General features: G+C 35.7%; 3 protein-coding genes across 5 annotated transcripts; 2 read left to right on the top strand and 1 right to left on the bottom strand.

The window, feature by feature from the left end:
• Positions 1 to 158: 158 nt before the first annotated feature.
• On the bottom strand, positions 159 to 3,513 carry LOC147505581 (uncharacterized). The gene is made up of 6 exons (XM_086604160.1): positions 2,801 to 3,513; positions 1,475 to 1,622; positions 1,074 to 1,358; positions 836 to 1,004; positions 619 to 697; positions 159 to 527 (listed from the first exon to the last, which is right to left on the bottom strand). Exons 1-6 carry the CDS (start codon positions 3,361 to 3,363, stop codon positions 326 to 328), a joined length of 1,446 nt encoding a protein of 481 aa, XP_086460286.1. The 5' UTR covers positions 3,364 to 3,513; the 3' UTR covers positions 159 to 325.
• Positions 3,514 to 10,447: 6,934 nt separating this feature from the next.
• LOC147505580 (ubiquitin-conjugating enzyme E2 36-like) lies at positions 10,448 to 15,152 on the top strand. Of its 3 annotated transcripts, none has more exons than XM_086558067.1 (8): positions 10,448 to 10,614; positions 10,738 to 10,765; positions 10,837 to 10,923; positions 11,477 to 11,535; positions 13,853 to 13,894; positions 13,979 to 14,052; positions 14,559 to 14,656; positions 14,875 to 15,152. In XM_086558067.1, exons 1-8 carry the CDS (start codon positions 10,579 to 10,581, stop codon positions 14,910 to 14,912), a joined length of 462 nt encoding a protein of 153 aa, XP_086414193.1. In that variant the 5' UTR covers positions 10,448 to 10,578; the 3' UTR covers positions 14,913 to 15,152. The 3 variants fall into 3 exon arrangements, with proteins under 3 accessions (XP_086414193.1, XP_086414194.1, XP_086414195.1); XM_086558068.1 differs by having other exon boundaries at positions 10,482 to 10,614; positions 14,880 to 15,152; XM_086558069.1 differs by lacking the exon at positions 13,853 to 13,894 and having other exon boundaries at positions 10,482 to 10,614.
• A 1,889-nt stretch (positions 15,153 to 17,041) lies between these two features.
• Positions 17,042 to 17,811, top strand: LOC147505579 (uncharacterized). Its single transcript, XM_086558066.1, has one exon. It carries the CDS (start codon positions 17,123 to 17,125, stop codon positions 17,531 to 17,533), a length of 411 nt encoding a protein of 136 aa, XP_086414192.1. The 5' UTR covers positions 17,042 to 17,122; the 3' UTR covers positions 17,534 to 17,811.
• The last annotated feature ends 1,634 nt before the right edge of the window (positions 17,812 to 19,445 follow it).

Raw genomic sequence — 19,445 nt, 5'->3', positions numbered from 1 at the left:
ATTTAACATTATAGGTTGAAGTAAGAAAAATGTTATGATTTAGACGGTTAAACCAAAGAACACCCTTGGAGATGAAAATGTGCGTTCCAAGTTCGAACAAATTCAAAACACTACCATTTGGGAGGTTGAGAGAATGAGAGTAGATATGAGGAGAAGACTTTTGCAGAGAAAGCTACCTCTACCATTATATACTGGGGTGGTATTGAGAGTCATGTGAATATGAACTATGCCACCCGATAATGTTAAAAAGAAAAAGGAAGAAAGAACATTTACAGACTAGATGATCCTTACGTCTATCATCATATGTTTGCGTGGTTTTCAGTTGTTATAGCTGAGTTTCAAGGGAGCTTGGTCTTCTGACAGTATCTGCTCCTAGAGAATGAAGCTTCATCTCTAGATTCTCATAACCCCGATCTATATGAGTTACACCCTCAATTTCAGTGATCCCTTCAGCAGCCATTCCGCCAAAACAAGTGCAGCTCCACTTCTTAGATCCTTTGCAACAACATTGGAACCTCAAGAACCAGCTGGAAGAAAACAGTTTTATAGGAATGAGCGTGTTTTGCCATCCAGATATGTCGAGCACAACATTTTACTTGGTGTAATTGAAAAGCTTACCTTCCTTGATCCTTCCCGTAAACCAATGCAGTGCTTCCAGAAACTCGGATTCTCGCTCCAAGTTTCTCTAGCTCTCGTACTGCCAGACATAGAGTGAAATTTGTTTAGAATGCAGAGCAAAAGGGATATTGAAAGGAAATCGTGGAAAGACCATGCCACAACTGACAAATTAATTTTCCTTTGATGCAAAACTTTAGCAAACTGCACAAACTTGTACCATGACCCATACGCTCTTCAAAAACCAATTCCTCAACAATATTGGAGCCGTTACAGATTGTAAGAAGCACCGTCGTTTGAGGTTGAAGATCTGTAGGAAAATGTGGATATGGACCCGTTCTAATACTGAAACCTTGAAGACTACCTCTAGTCTTTGACGTCGCTGCTATCTGGAAATCATAACTAATTTAGGAAGTTGATCAAAAAGATGAACAGAATAGCAACAGATGCTATAGTACCTCCAAGGTGTTGGGTGTTTTTTGTATGATTTGACAGCCTGAAACTGAAAGCTTGTCCATTACGGCAGACAAATGGCAAGGGATGATGGGTGACATTGAGAAGCATGAACGAGTGATAGCCGCAGCAAGCATAAATGTACCAGCTTCAATACGATCAGGTATTATGCTATATTCAGGACCTTGTAACTTTTTTCTACCATTTATAACAAGAGTGGGGCTCCCTGCTCCTTCCACACTAGCCCCACAATGGGTTAAAAACTGCGCAAGATCAACTACCTCTGGTTCCTGCAGTAAAAAAAGTCAGATCCTCCACCATTCCAATTTCTGTTCCATTCATATGGCTACTCATGCGAGTAGCTTTTTTGAACTATAAAAGCCAGAGAAAGAACACTTAAACATACCTGGGCTACATTTGAGAGAACTGTCACTCCATCAGCCATGGAAGCAGCCATCATTAGAGTTTCAGTTGCGCCAACACTAGGGAAATCTAGACGAAACTTTCCTCCAATGAGTCTGCCATTTTTAGCACAGGCATACAATTGACGTTGCCTGTAAAAGTTACCAACAGGTTCAGTCGAGTCTTTCTGTAAACCAGTTACTAATTGTGTCAGTTAACTTTTGTAAGATGCAAATCAGATTTCTATTCAAATTCTGGAGATCAGTGCAGCCTAATATGTTTTTCTGATACATGTCAGATTACCGATGCTTCACAGCTTCACCAACCCTTGTGCGATCCTTGTCAGACTACCAAAGCTAATTTGTGTTTATATTATGCTGTTTCCCTGTTTCTTTGTAGTAGGTAATATATGTATGCTCTTAGTCTCTTACCCTGCTTACAATAGTATATCACCGCTTCATCATATGATACATTTCTTAAAATAAAATAAATTAGTTAGGCCACAAATCTTACTTATATCGTTCTTCCAAACTGAGCATTTTCTACCACATTCATACTCTGACGCCCATCTAGATGTCTATGCATCAACCGTGGGGTATTTTGCGGTTGGAAAGAATACTCTGTTCCCTCACTACTTTCATCTTCCATATTCCACTTTCAAACTCCAAGCACTGAAGCACAGGCCTGACAAACAACTGATTTATCGAGAGATTATTTTTAGTTTTACTTATTCGAGTTTTTATTATTTATTTCAGCTCAGCTCTTTCTCCCTGAATTTTTCAATCTCAACCCTTTGATCTTGAGAAGGGATAAGTTAATTTTCTTCTTCAACTGCACTTTTAATTAAATTCAACTAGATTATAGAAAATTAAAAAATTAAATTCAACTCCATTGTTTCTCCTGATTGGCAATGGTCTGATAAATTTCTATTTTGTAATTACTATGATACTATCTAGTTGTATTTAGACGAAACAAAGGAGGTGATGGTGGTATACAGAAGATATGGAGGTGGTGTTGAGTCCGCTATGTGAGTGTTGTAGAATTGGGTCCAAGCTAAAGTTAAATTACTTAGTGTTTTAAGATAAGCTGCCAAAACCCTGGATGTCAATTCATTGACAAGAAATATTGGTTAAGAAGTTGTAATGAGGGAAGGTAAGAATGTAAGAGAAACAAGACAATGGGGTTTGGGACTACTTTGGCTTTCTTTTTCTATTTTTATTTTTGGTTCTTCTAGGATTGAGTTTAGATTTTGCACCAGCTGTAGAGATAATTAAGCTGTTACTCTGTTACTAAAGGGTATTTAGCAGTAGAAGGAATTGAAGAATATCACCTCATTTCAACAGTAGCTCCAAGCGCACGGAATCCTCGGACGTATATGTCGATAGGTCGAGCCCCAATGTCACAACCACCAGGGAGTGCAACCATTGCCTCACCAAATCGAGCAAGCAACGGGCCACCAACAAAAAACCCAGCTCGAATCTTCCCAACAGCGTCCGCACATGGCTCAAGCGAGCGAATCCCATGGGTATCAACCGTTACCTCTCCATTATATACATCGACTTCAACCCCTAATGATTCGAGAACTAATATCATAGTTCTAATGTCAGAAACATTAGGAATGTTATGAAGTTTTGAATTTCCAGAACAACAAAGAGTTCCGGCAAGAACTGCCAATGCTGAGTTCTTCGACCCGCTAATGTGAACATGACCAGATAGCTTGGAACCACCAACGATAATGAACTTGTCATCTGAGCTTTGGGTTTGATTTGGGGACTGGGGAAGCCGGAAGCAGGATATTGGAGTGTAGAAAGATGGTGTTCTCAGTAAATGAGAAGTTGAGTTTCGAGGAAGTGAGTGATAGAGATTGTTTGAAGGTTTGAAGATCAAAGCCATGATAAATAATTGCCGAAAGAAATCAAGTGTACGTATATTTCTTGGAGGCAAGCTAGGATAGGAATATGGATATTTTGGATTTTCCCTTTTTTGGAAACACTAGCAAAAAACACGTTCTGCGAACGAACGTCAAAATCAACAGGGCCCCACCGTTTTTCTGTTTCAGACATCAACAATCAAATAATTACCATTATACCATCATTTTTGGTTTTTTAAGACTTTGAAAATCAAATGATTACTGTTATGCCATCTACTTTTTCCAAACACGCAGAACCCGTTATTTTTTAAAATAATTTAACAAACACTGAAAATACAATTCTACCCTTACAAAAAGACAAAAAAAAAAAAAAAAAAAAAATAACAAAAAAAAAAACCAACCCTGAGACGTACACCACAACACTGTTCATCATACTCCATATCTAAAATACTTTAAAGAACGCGACTGTTAGCTACAGTCCCGCAACAGTAGTTTATTAATTTTTTATGTAACTCTTGGTTATTTCGTCATTTGTTATTTGCCCCTCTATTTTTTATTTATTTACCTAATTTACCCCTATCTAAAAGAGAGAAAAGTTGTTGGGGCTTTTGATGGACACGTGGAAGGGAGAGAAATGGTAGGATGAGAAGAGATAGAAAAACGTGCATAGCACGTGCACCATTCTAGTTTTTATAATATAGGAAGATATCCTGTTCTATATCCATTAACTCAGAACTCAATAATACCTCTGGAATCATCTTTTAAATTCTTGAAATTATGAATAGTCTATCTCTTTGTCGCGTAGGGGGTCAACGGTCCGGTTCTTAGTGTTATAAGAACCAAGAACTATTGAATTTTACTGTTCCAATTCTGGTTCCGGTGTTTTACGGTTCTTAAAATTGTAGAACCATACCCATAACCATCAGTTCCTAGCGGGTATTCTCGGTTCCAGTTCTTCATTTCGATTCTTAAGAGCATCTCCAATGGGGGGGGGTTGTATAAAGTGTCAAGTTTACACCCCATGTGTCAAAAAACCCTTTCCAGGAATGGTATACCGTAAATAATAGACTATTATTAGTTGATATAGCGGGTGGAGAATTCCCCATCTCGCTATTAGTTGATAAATAGCTCGGGTGACACTCAAGCACACGTCCAAATAAAATATATTTCAAACGTGATGTTTCAACCACACACGATCCAAACTCAAAAACAGATAGATGTGCAAAGAATGGCAACATTTCTTTGTCTCTCTCGAAGCCACCTATTTCAACTTCAATACTAATTCTTTCAACATATCTTCTTCTATATTATTGAAACCATCGGCATATAATAACTTTCTAGGACGGCAAGGGTCTGATTCTCCACTAAATTTGCTCAAACTTTGACTGTTTATGAAATGGGATTTTGGATTTGAGGTGAATGAGTGGAAATTTGTTATGGGGTTGTTGAATTTTATTGGGTTGGGGAATGGGATTGGGTTCGAAATGGGTCTTGGTGATTGACATAGTCTTTGTCTCAAAATTAAGAATTGCATGATTGAAAATTATTAACCAGCATCAAAGTGTTTCCTCACCGTCCCTAAAAGAGAACGTTTTATCTAAACATACAACACAGATTGAATGAGGAAATGTTTATTACAGATTTACACGATAACGATGATGCCTGAAAAGCAGAGGCGCGCAAAATCGATGCCCAAAGCCAAGAGATAAATACTTGTAGATCATATCGAAACCAATTGTACCCAAAAACCAATACTCCAAACCCACATAATCAGATGATCTCACACCAAAAGTACAAATCGTATAATTCGATTTCTTAACATGCTACTCTATTAATCAACATCAGATGACCTTAACAAATCAGTAATTCCTGTAACAATTGCAGTAGATGGAGGCGGCATGGAAGAAACTGATTTTGATCACTCCAAATCAAATTCCTTCTAACCATCACCACATATATTCAGTGAAACAGTAATACAGTAGTGGAAGAGAAGAAATGGTATGGAATGGAGTTGAAGAAGAAGAAAGAGGGCGTCTCTGTTCGTTTTTTTATTTTTCAATGAAACGTGACTCTTCTCTTAAAAGTGGGACATCACTAAGAGTAACATCCGTGTTTTTAGAATACACATTATGCTTTCTCCCATTGGAGACTATCCAGTGTGTATATTTTGGATGAATACAAGAGAATATAGTTGGGGTGTGAAATCCTAGGGGCACCTATGTTGAAGTGTAAAATTACACCCCCTCCCCCCATTGGAGATGTCCTAAGAGATTCACTATTTACACACATTTTTTATTGGTCTTATTAAAAAATATGTACTAAAAATACAAAAATACCGCACGAACGAGTCGTTTTTTAAATATTGATATAAATAATTATGTCATTCAATAATAAGTTAAATAAAACCATATATTTAATGTTACAAGCTATATTTTTATATTATTTATAACAATAAATACTATGAAAACTACATATTACACTAATAAATAAATCCTGGAATAGTTCAGTAGTGGGAAACTCAATGTATTTATACATTTAGATATAAAGCACTTTTGGAGATCATGAAGCAGAATTCCTAAATCCTAAAGCTATTTTTTACCATATACCTATGGTAGTATGTTCTGTAGTGCAGAGGAACAAAAGTAAGAAAGCTTTTAGGTTCTACAATTTTTGGGTGAGAGAGGATCAATTCAGTGAAACAGTGGAGGAAGCGTGGAATAGTTCAGTGGTGGGAAACCCAATGTATGTGTTTATGAAGAAGCTCAAGATAACAAAAGCAGCTCTCATCAGGTGGAATCGAGACAAAGTGGACAATGTGAATGATAGAGTCACAGAGAAAAAGATGGATATGGATAGCATTCAAACTTAGCTACAATCCAATCCCCTAAATACATAACAGATTCAAAAGGAGAGGACAACTATTCGCGAGTATGTGAAGGCATCAGCAGATGAAGAGGAAATGACAAGACAAAAATCAAGAGATCAAACTGTGGAATATGGAGATGGTAACACTGAGTACTTCCATAAGTCAGTGCAGGCCAGAAGAATCACAAACAAAATTATGTGTTTAACTGACGAGAATAGAAAGGTTTTGCAAGAGATAGAGGACATTGGGGTTGAATGCGTTGAGTAATATAAAGACCTTTATAGCCTTACACACCTATAACAACTACACTGGAATTTTCTTGACAACTTACCCCCAAAGCAAAGGATCTCTCAAGAACTGTCAGACCACTTGCAATCTAAAGTCACAAGCAAGAAATGAAATCACAGAGACGTTAGCAAATGTTGGCAATGATAAGTCCCCAGGCAGTTGATAAGCACCCAAAAGTATAGTTTAAACCCTTTAATAGTATTATATTTAGGCCAATTATATTTATAATAAATAAGAGTTAGTACTGTTTGCGTGTTTTTGTGTATTTTAGGTTTTGAAGCTGTTTATGTGCTTAAAAATGTCATTTTGCATGGAAAACAAGTCAAGATGATTGCTAGAAGAGCTCTAATGTTTAAAGCCCAAGAATCAGGAAAAAAAACCTTTTTCAAGCCTAGTCAAAACTGGGAAGCCAAAGTCAATTCGGGTAGAAATGGAATAGAAAAGTTAACAGAACTTCAAATAGGTGTATCTTTGGACTCGGGCATCGGAATTGGGCCTAGTTTATTTCAAAACGACTAGCTCGGAATAAAATTTCCAATTGACCCAGCCTTGCCCCAATCAGAGTTGTAAAAGTGGACAAAAAGGGCACTGAAGTAATTTCCAGCAGCTGTGGCCTCTTTAGACTTAACCTAATAGACTTTGGGCTCACATTAGAGGTCCAAAGTCCCCCTTTTGGCCCATGCAAGAAAATGTAACCCTAACCCTCTCTTATATAAAGAGGGTTAAGGCTAAACAAAACTTGGCTACTCCTCTATTTAGTTTAGTTAGGTTTAGTTAAGTAATTAGTTTGTAGTGTAACCTCCATTATAACTTATCAATAAAAAGCTTAGTTCTTTAATATTCAATTTCTTTACATTATTGTCTTAGTTTAATTAATCCAATGATATTATGCTAATCCCCCCCCCCCCCAATTAGAGGGAGTGATTATGAAGCCTAATGAGGAATAAATTGTTAAGTAGAATTATTTAATTGTGTAAATTTCAAACTAACATATTAACAAATCAACATTTTTCCAATCATCATACTAACAAATAAACATCTTTCAAGACATAAATAGGGTGGTAATTTGTAACCATATGATCAAGGAAGAAAGACATGCCATGAGTTCTTTCATTTTCTTGAAGTATTGATCTTTTTCGTCGCCTTCTACTATATTATTATCAATTTAACAATGTTAATAGATTCAAAATATATTAAAATTTGAATATTTGATAAGAATTTGAAGAACCCATTTGAAGAAATATGGTGTTTTGGAGTTTTTGCAAATAGATCATTAAGAAATTAAAGTGATTTGTGTAAGGGACATCCCACCAGATACGTGATGTGCACAAGACTCACATGCAACGACTCTTTCAATATAACGTGACCCCAGACATACGGATACCCGTCACGCTTGTAGACAATGGCGGAGCCAAGAAATTGAGTGAGGGTGAGCCAACCCTGACCCGCCCCATTTACATCCCTTGTCCAACACAATCACACCTAAGAAAAAAAAATGGGAATTCTAATATGATCAATATTACCAGCCCTTTAAAAAAAATGATATTATTACTTCTCAAAACCAAAGCTTAATTTGCTAAACAAGGTATGCACAAAATCCTAATTTGAAAGTTAGAAAAAGACTTTGAAGGAAGAACTCCCACACTTCAAAGATTGTTTCAATCTGATTCAAAAGAGATCCATATTCTTTTAAGCTCACACCCATAACTCTTTACAAGAACCGGAGATTAAAAAGCATGAGAAAAAAAAAAGTTACAAAATAATACCTAATTTCAAAAGTTAAGTTTTTGATAAAGCTCATTGCATGTAGTATCTAACATGTTTCACCTACCTACACAAGCAACAGTAATGAAATTCAGGTTATGTTTCCTTTTAAATGAAAACAACTTCGGTTAATTGTTTAAATGAGAAACCCCATGGATTATATAGTAAGTACTTTTAGAGGAATCTAAGTATCCAATGTACTTGGAAAGAATAAATTTTTAACTTACTTCGATAAGTAAGTTTGGATTAATACAAACTGAGGTTATATACACCAAACTTGAGATCACATGAGAATAACAATCATGAATATGGATTAAAAACATTTACATATGAAACGCCTCGACCAACACATCCAAATAAGACAGATTCTCATTAAAACAGACTTCAAAACCTGAAACCGTTTTCACAAAAAATTAATATATGCTAATAGACTGTGGCCATATTAGTTACTACGTGTTGTAATGACCCATTCTGTAAGAATATAATTCATGCCAGGAAAATCTTGACTGAGAGGAAAGAAAACTAAAAATAAAACCGTGTAAGGATGTTAATTGTTTGAAAAAACACACCCGAGTAGGCTAGTGGATTAGTGGGAAAATCTAGAGTGATCAATGACAAATTGTGTGTGTGTGTGTATTTTTTTTGGGGGGGAGCAAAATATAGCAAAGGAGATCGGGTAGAAAACTAAAAGAGAGGAGGAGAGAAGTATGTATGGGCTTATTGTTTGTTTGGGCCTTTTTTTTTTGTGGAGTACAGTGATTAAGTCTTAAATCTTAAGTGATAACTATTTATATTTTTTTTTATAGAATGTTGAGGGTAGGCCAGGGTGTACCTTGGGACCCCCCCCTAGCTCCGCCACTGCTCGTAGACGACTCCAAACACTTGCTACATTTGAAGACTCGCATACTCTAGCAACCCCAACGACTCATCACTCGACCCCATCTCGTGACGTCATCACCTACTACTGTCATCATTACTAACATTGTCCTTAAGCCTCCTTCCCGCCGTAATACATGAATCATTATAGCCATCCACCATCATTACGGAGGACGCAACATCATTACACCCTATGCTAACTCAGATAAGCCTAAACGCCTATAGCTACTACCCACGTGCCTTTATAGAAACATGTCATTCATCTCGACCGCACATCTGTACTCATCAATACATGTGTCGCACCTGATGTACACCATCAACACCTATCAAAGCCACCCTCAAGAACTACGTGTGGCTTGATTTAAGTTTGGTAAATTAATCCCAATCTAAGTTACCGATACACATTTTCATTATTATTCCCAATATATAGACTGGATATCTAGGCATCTTCATCCACATGAAGAGCAGCCATTGACAACAAACAAAACCATACATTTTCTTCATCTTAACTTAATAGCTAAGTTTTAACTTGGTGTAATGTCCTAATAATCCAAAAGGATAATTTTAGACATTTATAATTTGCAAAGAAAGAGAAAACACCCAATTATATAGTGGTATTATTGTAAATATTGAGTTTGTTAAATTAGTTGGAGCTCATTATTAATTTGTTTCAAAAGTAGTGGGTTGAGATCAAATTGGGGGAGAAAAACATGTAATTTTCCTTTTTACCCCTGAAACTAAGGGCAATATCGCCACTAAGTAATTTCAAGACAATTCCGGTTCAGTTTTGGTTCATTTTTTGACCAAAATGGCCAAACCCTAAAAAAAAAAAAAAAAAAAAAAAAAATCACTTAAATAATTGTGGGCAAAACTTAAAACTCCCTTTTTTTTAATCACTCTCAAGCACAATTTTCGGGTGAAAATAACCCGAAAAACCAATTTTCAAGTGAAAATAACCCGTAAAGACAAATAGCTCGGATTTAAAGCAAATATTTTCCGATTTTACTATTTCTGTCATTTTAGTATGAACAGTGATTGTTCATACCCAAATAGATTAACTTACTTCATACACTATATTGATGTTCATAGCTCATGTTCATACTCTAATATATGTTTTTACTTCTTACTGATCATACATTATATTTAGGTATAAACTTATGAACAGTGGTCGTTTATAACTCATGGTCGTTTCGGTTGGGCCGGGCCGCGCCACGTGAGGGGTATACTTGAATTTTAGCCATTTTTACTTTCGCGTGGAGAGTCACTCCCGGTTAATGTAGTGTAACAATCAGAATTAAAATAGTTAGTAATTTGTAATGGAATACGGTGCATTATTAGTGCCAGGTAGACTGAGTTTTGGGCAATATTATTTTGATTATTTTATTATTTTATTCCTATAAAAAAAACCAAACCCAGCACAGTCTTGACCCAGTAGACAGCTGCAATGGCGAATAGTAATCTACCAAGACGAATCATCAAGGTTACTTAATTTTAAGTTTTTATTCATTCACTAATTTAATCAAACACTTTATTTATTGTCATCATCATTTCTTCTTTTTTTTTTTTTTTTTTTTTTTTTTTCTAATTATCAATTTTGTAACAGGAAACTCAGCGGCTTTTAAGTGAACCAGGTATTGTTTGTTTGTTTGGTCAATTGAATTTGATTACAGCTAGAAATTAAATATGAATTTTGATGATGCAGCACCGGGAATTAGTGCGTCTCCGTCTGAAGAGAATATGAGATATTTCAATGTTATGATACTTGGTCCATCCCAATCTCCTTATGAAGGTAGTTAATTAGATGTAGTTTTCTTTCCCAGATGTTTGACCAGATGTTATGGTTTGTTGTGGGAATTTTCCCATTTTTTAGTTTACCAGCTTTGACCAGACGATTATCGTCAAAATTATAAGATAGCCGTTAATGGAGTTGGACCTACTATGTACTAGTATTATGCGAAGCAGTTGGGGTAGCGGAGAAGAGCCATTTTGAATGTTTTGCGGAGAGTGTTCAATAGCGGGGGATTAGGTATTAGAGTGCTGGATTTATATCAGCAACTTTTGTCGAAAGCTCAATCAAATGAAGGATTATGGGATTATGGGAATGTGTGATGGTTGGAGAGAGTTTTACTGTTTTTTTTTTCTCAAGTATAAGGTACGGTTGGAGTTGGTCTTTGGGGTCCTGAAATGAAGGCATTAGGCTTTGCTCTGCTGTTAAATTTGGTTTTTCTGTGATGACATAGTGCATTTTGTTTTTCCTTGCTGCTTTCTTTCTTCTTTTCATTTCTTATCACATTGACATTGTTTATTACTAATTATTTTTGTTGTTTGTCGTATGTATGTAGGTGGGGTTTTCAAACTGGAGCTATTTTTGCCTGAAGAATATCCAATGGCTGCACCTAAGGTATGTGATTAAGAGTTTTAAGTTTTAAGTGGTACACTGGTACTTAAATTAGTTTCTGTGTAATGGAGTTTAAGCATTAGGGGGATTCTATAGCTGGTTCCTTCTTATACATGCTGTTTACGCACTTAAATTTGCGGTGACAGTAAAATTGTGAACTAATGTGTCAAATGGGTGAGCTAGAATGTAGAATATATGTAATTTTGCATCTTCTTTTTCTACAATATGCCGATGTATTTTATTACATTAGTATTGATATTCCAGACTGTTTTTCTCTTTGAATAATGTAAGCTGAAATGTTGGAACTATACTACTAATTTTTAGCAAATCAGGATGTGATGGTTGTCATGTGAGGATGTCATACTTATGTGGTTGAAAAAGTTAACACTCTGTTCCAATATTCGGACATATTACCTTTATGTAAAACATAGTGGTTTTGACCCCATCTTGGTCTTACTTTAGGAGCAAAGAAGTAAGGAAGTAATAGGTAATATCAAAGTCATGAGACAGAACCTTCAAACACATGCGGTTGAGATGCCATCTTCCATATTTTGAAACACTAGTAAAAGAACTTATTTTGGAATAAAAATGGCTGAGACTGAGATTTATGAAAATATCAGGTTTGAAGTGGCATTTGAATAATTTAATGCACATCAGACATGGTTTTATAAAGTTTGATGGTGGCTCTTGTAGAAGATCGCATGTAGTTTAAGGCGTGAGATTGTCATGGATCTCTTGACAAGTAAGCTCCTCTACTATGCAGGCCAACCCAACCCTAGCCTGTAATTTCTTCCATGATCTAATACATTTAGAAAGAAAATAGCTAATTGGTGGGCACTATTAAGACTGAAAAAATTCCGGTTAAGCTAGGTTGGGTCCCTTGCAAGTTGGAACCCAAACTCACAACTTATAACTATTTTTCAATATGTATGTTATGTTGCATTGTGTGGATCAGTATTAACTTTTTCTAACTTATTTATAGGCATTAGGATAAATGGGCTTGGTTTGCTTGTCTTGCTTTCTTTATTGTGAGATGAAACCTGTGTAACTCGACCAACCCAATTGAAACACAGGAAACCAAAGCTTAGAATCACATTTGAACTTGGGCTGCCTTGAGCCCTTGATTGGGCTTAACTTTGGGTTGGGCGGGCTGCAGATTGACCCTTCGGCTCGTTTGGTTGAGCCTGGGCCGACTCCTAACCTTCCAATCCCACTCGAGCTAGCGAGTTGATCTGTAACTGGGGGGTAGCTGTTCACAGTTTGGGTGTATATCACAAAGTTATAATCTCGTTCAAATACCTATCCCTATTTATGGAAAATTTTGTGCACCCACCTAAATGGAAAATATAAAATGCAGATGAAACACTAGATACAATTAGGAGGCGGCTTTTATTTTGTAAAGTGGATACCTGTGTTAACAATAAAAAATATGATTGTTAAAAATACATGCCTGTGTTAGTTTACCTTTGGCCAGTGGGTGGCATCAGAGTTTTTTCAGTCCTTTTGATGTGCAATTTGGGATCTTCTGATGACACTTTGACAATTCAACTCTGGCAGAGTTGTTTGCTTCTTGTGATGATTGAAGAAATGGCATCATCAAGTTTCACCATTTCCTACATGTTAATATGTAGTCACAGTTTTGATGAACCGCATCATGTTTTAGGGATTCTTACACATATTGCACACTTTTTAATAGTTTAAAACCAGTAATTTTCACTTTTCTGAATGGCTTAACTTTTGTCTATTGAAATCACGTTGATTATCACTTATGCACTTTAAGTTCAATGATGTATTCTAAGGTTGCACGATCTTGAACTTTATAAGCGCAGTCCTGAATTCCTTATCTGACGATAGCTAGAAATAGTTGGTCATATTGTAAGATACAATTAATTTTTTATAAGCAATGGGAAGCCACCCAAAGGGGTTCCCTCAAGATTACAGACCCAGACAAACATTGATCAAGGAACTTGCCGTAACAGTTGGTCATATTATAAGATACAATAATTGACTCATCGATGTCTCATTCTGGTGACTGCATCAAGAGTCCACACACATTCTCATAGTGGTTCACTGAATATTAGCCTTTAAAATGTGCAAGTCTGCTCTGTCTATACTTGACTGTAATTTGTCAACATTTCTAGAACTGACGTCATTTCATTAGATGAGTCAACATTTCTAGAACTGACTGTAATTTTTGGGATTTATGTGAACTGATTCTCTCCCTATATAACATTTTCGCTACTTCCTTGATCTTTTGCAATGTTTTTCTATTTTGCAGTTATTTTTGACACATTTTTTTTGTTGGCTCTTCTCGTAACAGGTTCGTTTCTTAACTAAAATTTACCATCCCAATATTGACAAGGCAAGTTACTCATCTCCCTTCTCTATACATTTTCCTGCCATTTTGATGACTCCTGTTTCTTAATAAAATTGTTTGTCGATGCAGCTTGGAAGGATATGTCTGGACATTCTTAAAGATAAGTGGAGTCCTGCTCTCCAGATTCGGACGGTACTTCTAAGGTAGTTGACTTTGTGCTTATTAAACAATATTTAAGGTAGATTGTATGGCATGCCTTGGGTCTATAATGCAATTAAAAGACTGATCCTGATCGTTTGTATGCTAAATGTGCTATTTCCGAGGATCTTACCTATTGTGATCCTGATTCTTCTTCAGTGCACTGGTATTATAGGCCCTAGGTAGAATAAATTGACAAATTTCAAATCTGGATGACGCGGTTTGGCACTTGATTGTCAGGACAAACTCAATGTGATGAGTAAGGACTCTGGTTTTTATAAGTTAATAATGTCACAACTTATGACCATATCCTCAATGAGCTAATGCAAGTTGACCATTTGAATTCAATGTGATGAGTGAGGACTGTGGTTTTTTTAAGTTATAATGTCACAACTCATGACCATATCCTCAATGAGTGAATGCAAGTTGGCCATTTGAATTCAATAGGCGTTTGTCATTTAGTTAATTGATCTGATATTCTTTTCAACTTTTTTTCTGTGCTCCGAATTAGCATCCAGGCACTTCTGAGTGCTCCTAACCCAGATGACCCGCTCTCAGAAAACATTGCTAAGCATTGGAAGGCTAACGAAACTGAAGCTGTTGAAACAGGTAGTTTGAGTTATTCTGTCATGACTTTTATACTGCAAGATTCATACCAGATTACCAGTATAGATCCCAGGAAGTGCTCTAGGTGTGAACAGTTAGAGCTATTAGAGGCCTTCTTTACTGACTTGATCCTTCTGTTGTAGAGTTCCTTGTTTACCTTGAAATCTAGCCGCATGTCTTATATTCTACTTAGCTGATATCTGTTTCTTGGTGCTTCGTAGCGAAGGAGTGGACTCATCTATATGCAAGTGGTGAATGACCGACATATGGAAGCTTCTTTCACAAATACTAGTTATGGGATGTATGTCATATATAAATGTTGGCCACATGATTTGACGGGAATGAAATACATGATGCCAGAACTACTTTGATCAGTTCTATGTTACCAACTGTTAATACCTTTCTTCTCTATGAACGCTTTTCAGTTTGTATGAATACGCACATTTATTATCTCATTCTCTTGATCTTTGAGATGAGGAAAAATGGTGGTTATTTCTCATCAGGATTTGCAAGCTATATTCTCTTAATTTTCACAAGTTGGGTGGTGGGAATTCAGCAACTCGTTTAGCAATTGACGCGGGCCGATGGTTTGAAGCTCCGCTTACAACCTAAATCATCAACTGTGCTCCCCTAGCGATTCCAGTTAATCAATGGGTAAGTCCGCGACAAACGACGAGTTTGTCCAGCTTTTGGCAGGGCCAGGCCAATAAAATATATGAGGGAAACAGCTTATCTTGACATCCCCAACCTAAACAATGAAGTGAATGAACTAAGAGCTGATTTTTTAGCACTTTTTTTAATAAAGGTAGACATATCCAATTGAGACGAGTTTTGATAGAAATTTTATAAAAAATAAGAAGATTTTCTCTACTAAAAATCAGCCCTTAGTTTAATGTACAAATTCACAAATTCATTTTTAGGTTTTAGATGTTAAGATAAGATATCAAAAAATAAGTTGTCAAGGTAGCCATATATATATATATATATATATACACAAAAAATTAGGTTTTAAATAATTTTGTAGGTGAAGTTGTGGTTGTTTTAGATTTAGTAGTTATTTAAGATCTTTTTAGGACTCGGGTTTTAAATCATTTTGTAGGTGAAGTTGTGGTTGTTTTAGATTTGATACTTATTTAAGATCTTTTTAGGAGCCGGCTGATATATAGCTCGGCTCCTAAAAAGATCTTAAATAAGTACTAAATCTAAAACAACCACAATTTCACCCATAGTACAAAATATCAGGATATGGGTATTTATCGATATTCAATTTCTGGATATGTATCGTGGATATATCCCTCTCTTTGGAGATATTTGACATTGTTTTACATACAAATATCGTGGATATTGTGGATATTTCTTGATATATCATGATACAATATTTATATTTATTTGAAATATAATGGTAAATATTAAATAAAATTGTTATATACATAAAATATCTCCAAATATCACAAAATACCCCCAAATATCACAAATATCGCAAATATTATTGAAATATCGCCAATATTTGCAGTGGTATATATCTCTAAACATATCGTGATATTTATATATCTTTCTCTAAAATCTGGATAGATATTCCCAAATATCGCGATATTTTGTACTATGACTTCACCTACAAAATGATTTAAAACCTAATCTTTTCTACATATGATCTCATAACCATAAATAACATCTCTACAAAAATTTAATTTGCTTGACAATTTTTAACATTGGCAAAAGATGATTGCAAAAACTAGACATTTTGGACCGTTAGATAATTTTTTCAAAAGTGGACAATAATTTTTATCTAAATTAGAGAATATCAAACGAGTTGAATTTTTGTAGAGATGTTCTTTATGGTTAGTAGATCATATATACAAAAGATTAGATTTTAAATCATTTTGTAAGTGAAGTTGCAGTTGTTTTAAATTTTGTACTTGGTCCTTTTAGGAGCTGGACTATATATATATATATTTGTTGTTTTTGTTTCTCATAAGCTGATGGTTTGGAAATGAAAAAGGGTAACAAAATAGCGCAAACTTCAGGTTCGTGTATTTTCCACCCCTTTCTAGGACAACCGGAGCTCTGACCGATGAGTATGCCATACCGTAACTTGTTTAAATTGGATCTCTAATCAAATTATGATAAAATTACGTGATCCGGCGAAACAGTCAAACCATCTTATTAGTGCAAAATTTTGATGCTAATAAAGAAAAACACTCATAATAATTAATGCACATTGATATGGCTTAAATAAAACCTTGGAGGATTCTGAATATGTGTGCAGACTTTGTTGGATATATACAACTGGGACGGTGAGCCCAATGAACATTACTAGTTTTACTCCATCAAATTTGTCCATTACTCTTGCAATTCCTACTATAAATTATACTCATCTTCCCTAACTAACTTCAACAAGAACTACTCAAAAGTAAAAGTATCGTATCATCGAAAAAAAAAAAGTAAAAGTATCTTTCATATCAAGTTAGCATGGCTGAAAAGGAAGGTGGCATTGTCATGAAAGGTCATGAGGAGGGCATGAAATTGTCTGTTGCACTACTTGAAGAATTTGGGCTCCCATTGGGCCTTCTCCCACTCGAAAATGTTATTGAAGTGGGCTTTGTTCGGAGCACTGGCTACATGTGGATCTTGCAAACAAAGAAGGTTGAACATAAATTCACAATGATCAGCAAGTTGGTCAGCTATGACACTGATATTCATGGTTACGTCGAGAAGAACCGTATCAAAAAGCTCAAGGGAGTTAAGGCAAAGGAGCTCATGTTATGGCCCCCAGTTAATGAAATTATAGTCGATGAAGGCGCATCTGGAAAGATTCATTTCAAGAGCCTTGCTGGTGTTACCAAGACCTTCCCAGCAGAGGCATTCGCAGCCGGGAAGTAGTGGTGTGGACCTCCTAATCATCGCTACCTGTGGTGCTATATGAATGTGTGGGCGCTACTTATCAGTTGCATGATTCAATTATCTAGTAATAATTTTGTTTTTACTAATTTAAGATCTTTCTCTAGCTTGTTTTAGCATCAATGGAAGAATAAAATAAAAGTATGTATTGGATGAATTTTAATATTTTAATTATTGGTAGTGGGTCTTGGTGAGCATAATGATGAAAAGAAAAATTGTTATGAAGTCATTCAATAAATGGTAGCCAATGATTTGTGTTATTTCTATGTCTTTAATTCTTCTTACGCAATCAAAAGGAGGCCTAGACGTAATGAATAAGACTGATTGAGTTAAAACATCTTAAATCAATTCCAGCACAATTAAGGTCTCCCATGGTTATGTAAGCAGATCTTGCAAAAGCCAAACTTTGTGGTTGTTACTTTCTTTAAGGATCCTCTGTAGGGCATGGCAAAACCCATGGCCGTGATGGGTTGGGTCTACCTCTTTAGTAAATTGGAGTCCTGGGGGTGGGTCTTTTGTCTTTCGCCCTTTCCCATATTATGCCTTTCGCCCTTTCCCATATTATTATTATCTGTGTATTAGTTTGCTTGTCAATTCTTAAAGAAATCCGTAGATGCCAAGGGACCATTCCAAGCACATTGGATTCTTGACTCCTGCGCCTTACACTCCGTCTGCTTTGACAGTTTGACCAATAAGGTTACTTATCTGCATGGTGAACCAGTGGAATCTTAGAGCTTGGATTCCTCCGTGACGCAAATCTCAAGTTGATTTGACAAGTGACCTTACCTAAATCGCGCAAATCTCAAGCCCAAACAGCGAAATCAAAAGCAAGCCCAATACACCTCCACCTAAATCGCGCATAATTGGGAACAATCTTTGAATCATCACTCTCAAGCACTCAGCTACTCACCAAAAAAACAAACCAAAAACAAAACTTGATTTTGTGCATTCTAACTGCCATTATTAATACTCATTGTAGACATTGAGATTGAGTGAGATTGTGGAGTTGAGTTTGAGAGTTAGAGTTGGAGTTAGAGTTTAGAAATTTTGACTTTGTTGATTCAATTGGGTTGTTGTGGAGTGCAGACAAGGATAGTTTCGTTTGTGTAAACAAAGATTTCTTTAGTTTCAAATTTTTGTGAGTGCATTTTGTTTAATTTTTTTTTTAATTCAACTCTAATTTATCAATTTGTGGTTCCTATTGTTGAATAATTTGTAGTTTATATTATTGATTATTATACAATGCAAGTTGTTTAGACTCCAAAACGAAGTATTGTTTAAAAAATATTGAAACGACCCAATGAAGTTGTTTTGAAGATGCCCCAAACGATTCAGGGAGGTCATTTTGGAAATGGCCCAAACGACTCAGTGAGGTCGTTTGAATGTTTTTTTTTTTGTTTAATATTCTTAAATATTCTTTGTATGAGTTGTATGAGTTAATACAAGATTTAGAGTTAGAAATAGAGTTGAGTGTTTGTAGTGTTTGAGTGTTTGTGTATTTCAATTATCCGTTTTAGAGTGTTTATATTTTGTGGCGCTTGTAATGTCAAAAGAATTGTAATATAGCTCGAAATGTAGAAAGAATTGTATCTTGTATACTTTTTCCGATTTACGGGCAATGTACCTCGTTAAATGCGCTGAAATGGTGAATATATGGAAACTTAATTTGAATAGTAATGCAATGTCTGGTTTAATACCAGAGTTTGTTGGTTAGTTTTAGAATCTTCGGTTACTTGATTTGTCGAGAAATGAGTTTTATGGAATTATATATACCTGGTGCATTGTTGAAGCATTGTTTTAAGACTAGGTTCATTTGTATTGAACATAGCAATTTATCTGGTTCGATTGCATTATCTATTGGAAATTGTTTGAATTTAATGGTATTTGATTTTTA

This window comes from Coptis chinensis, chromosome 4 (assembly GCF_015680905.1).
Source record: "Coptis chinensis isolate HL-2020 chromosome 4, ASM1568090v1, whole genome shotgun sequence".
In the NCBI taxonomy this organism is placed as follows: domain Eukaryota; kingdom Viridiplantae; phylum Streptophyta; class Magnoliopsida; order Ranunculales; family Ranunculaceae; genus Coptis; species Coptis chinensis.
The sequence above is the reverse complement of the archived record's forward strand: the minus strand, read 5'-3'. Positions and strand labels throughout refer to the sequence as shown.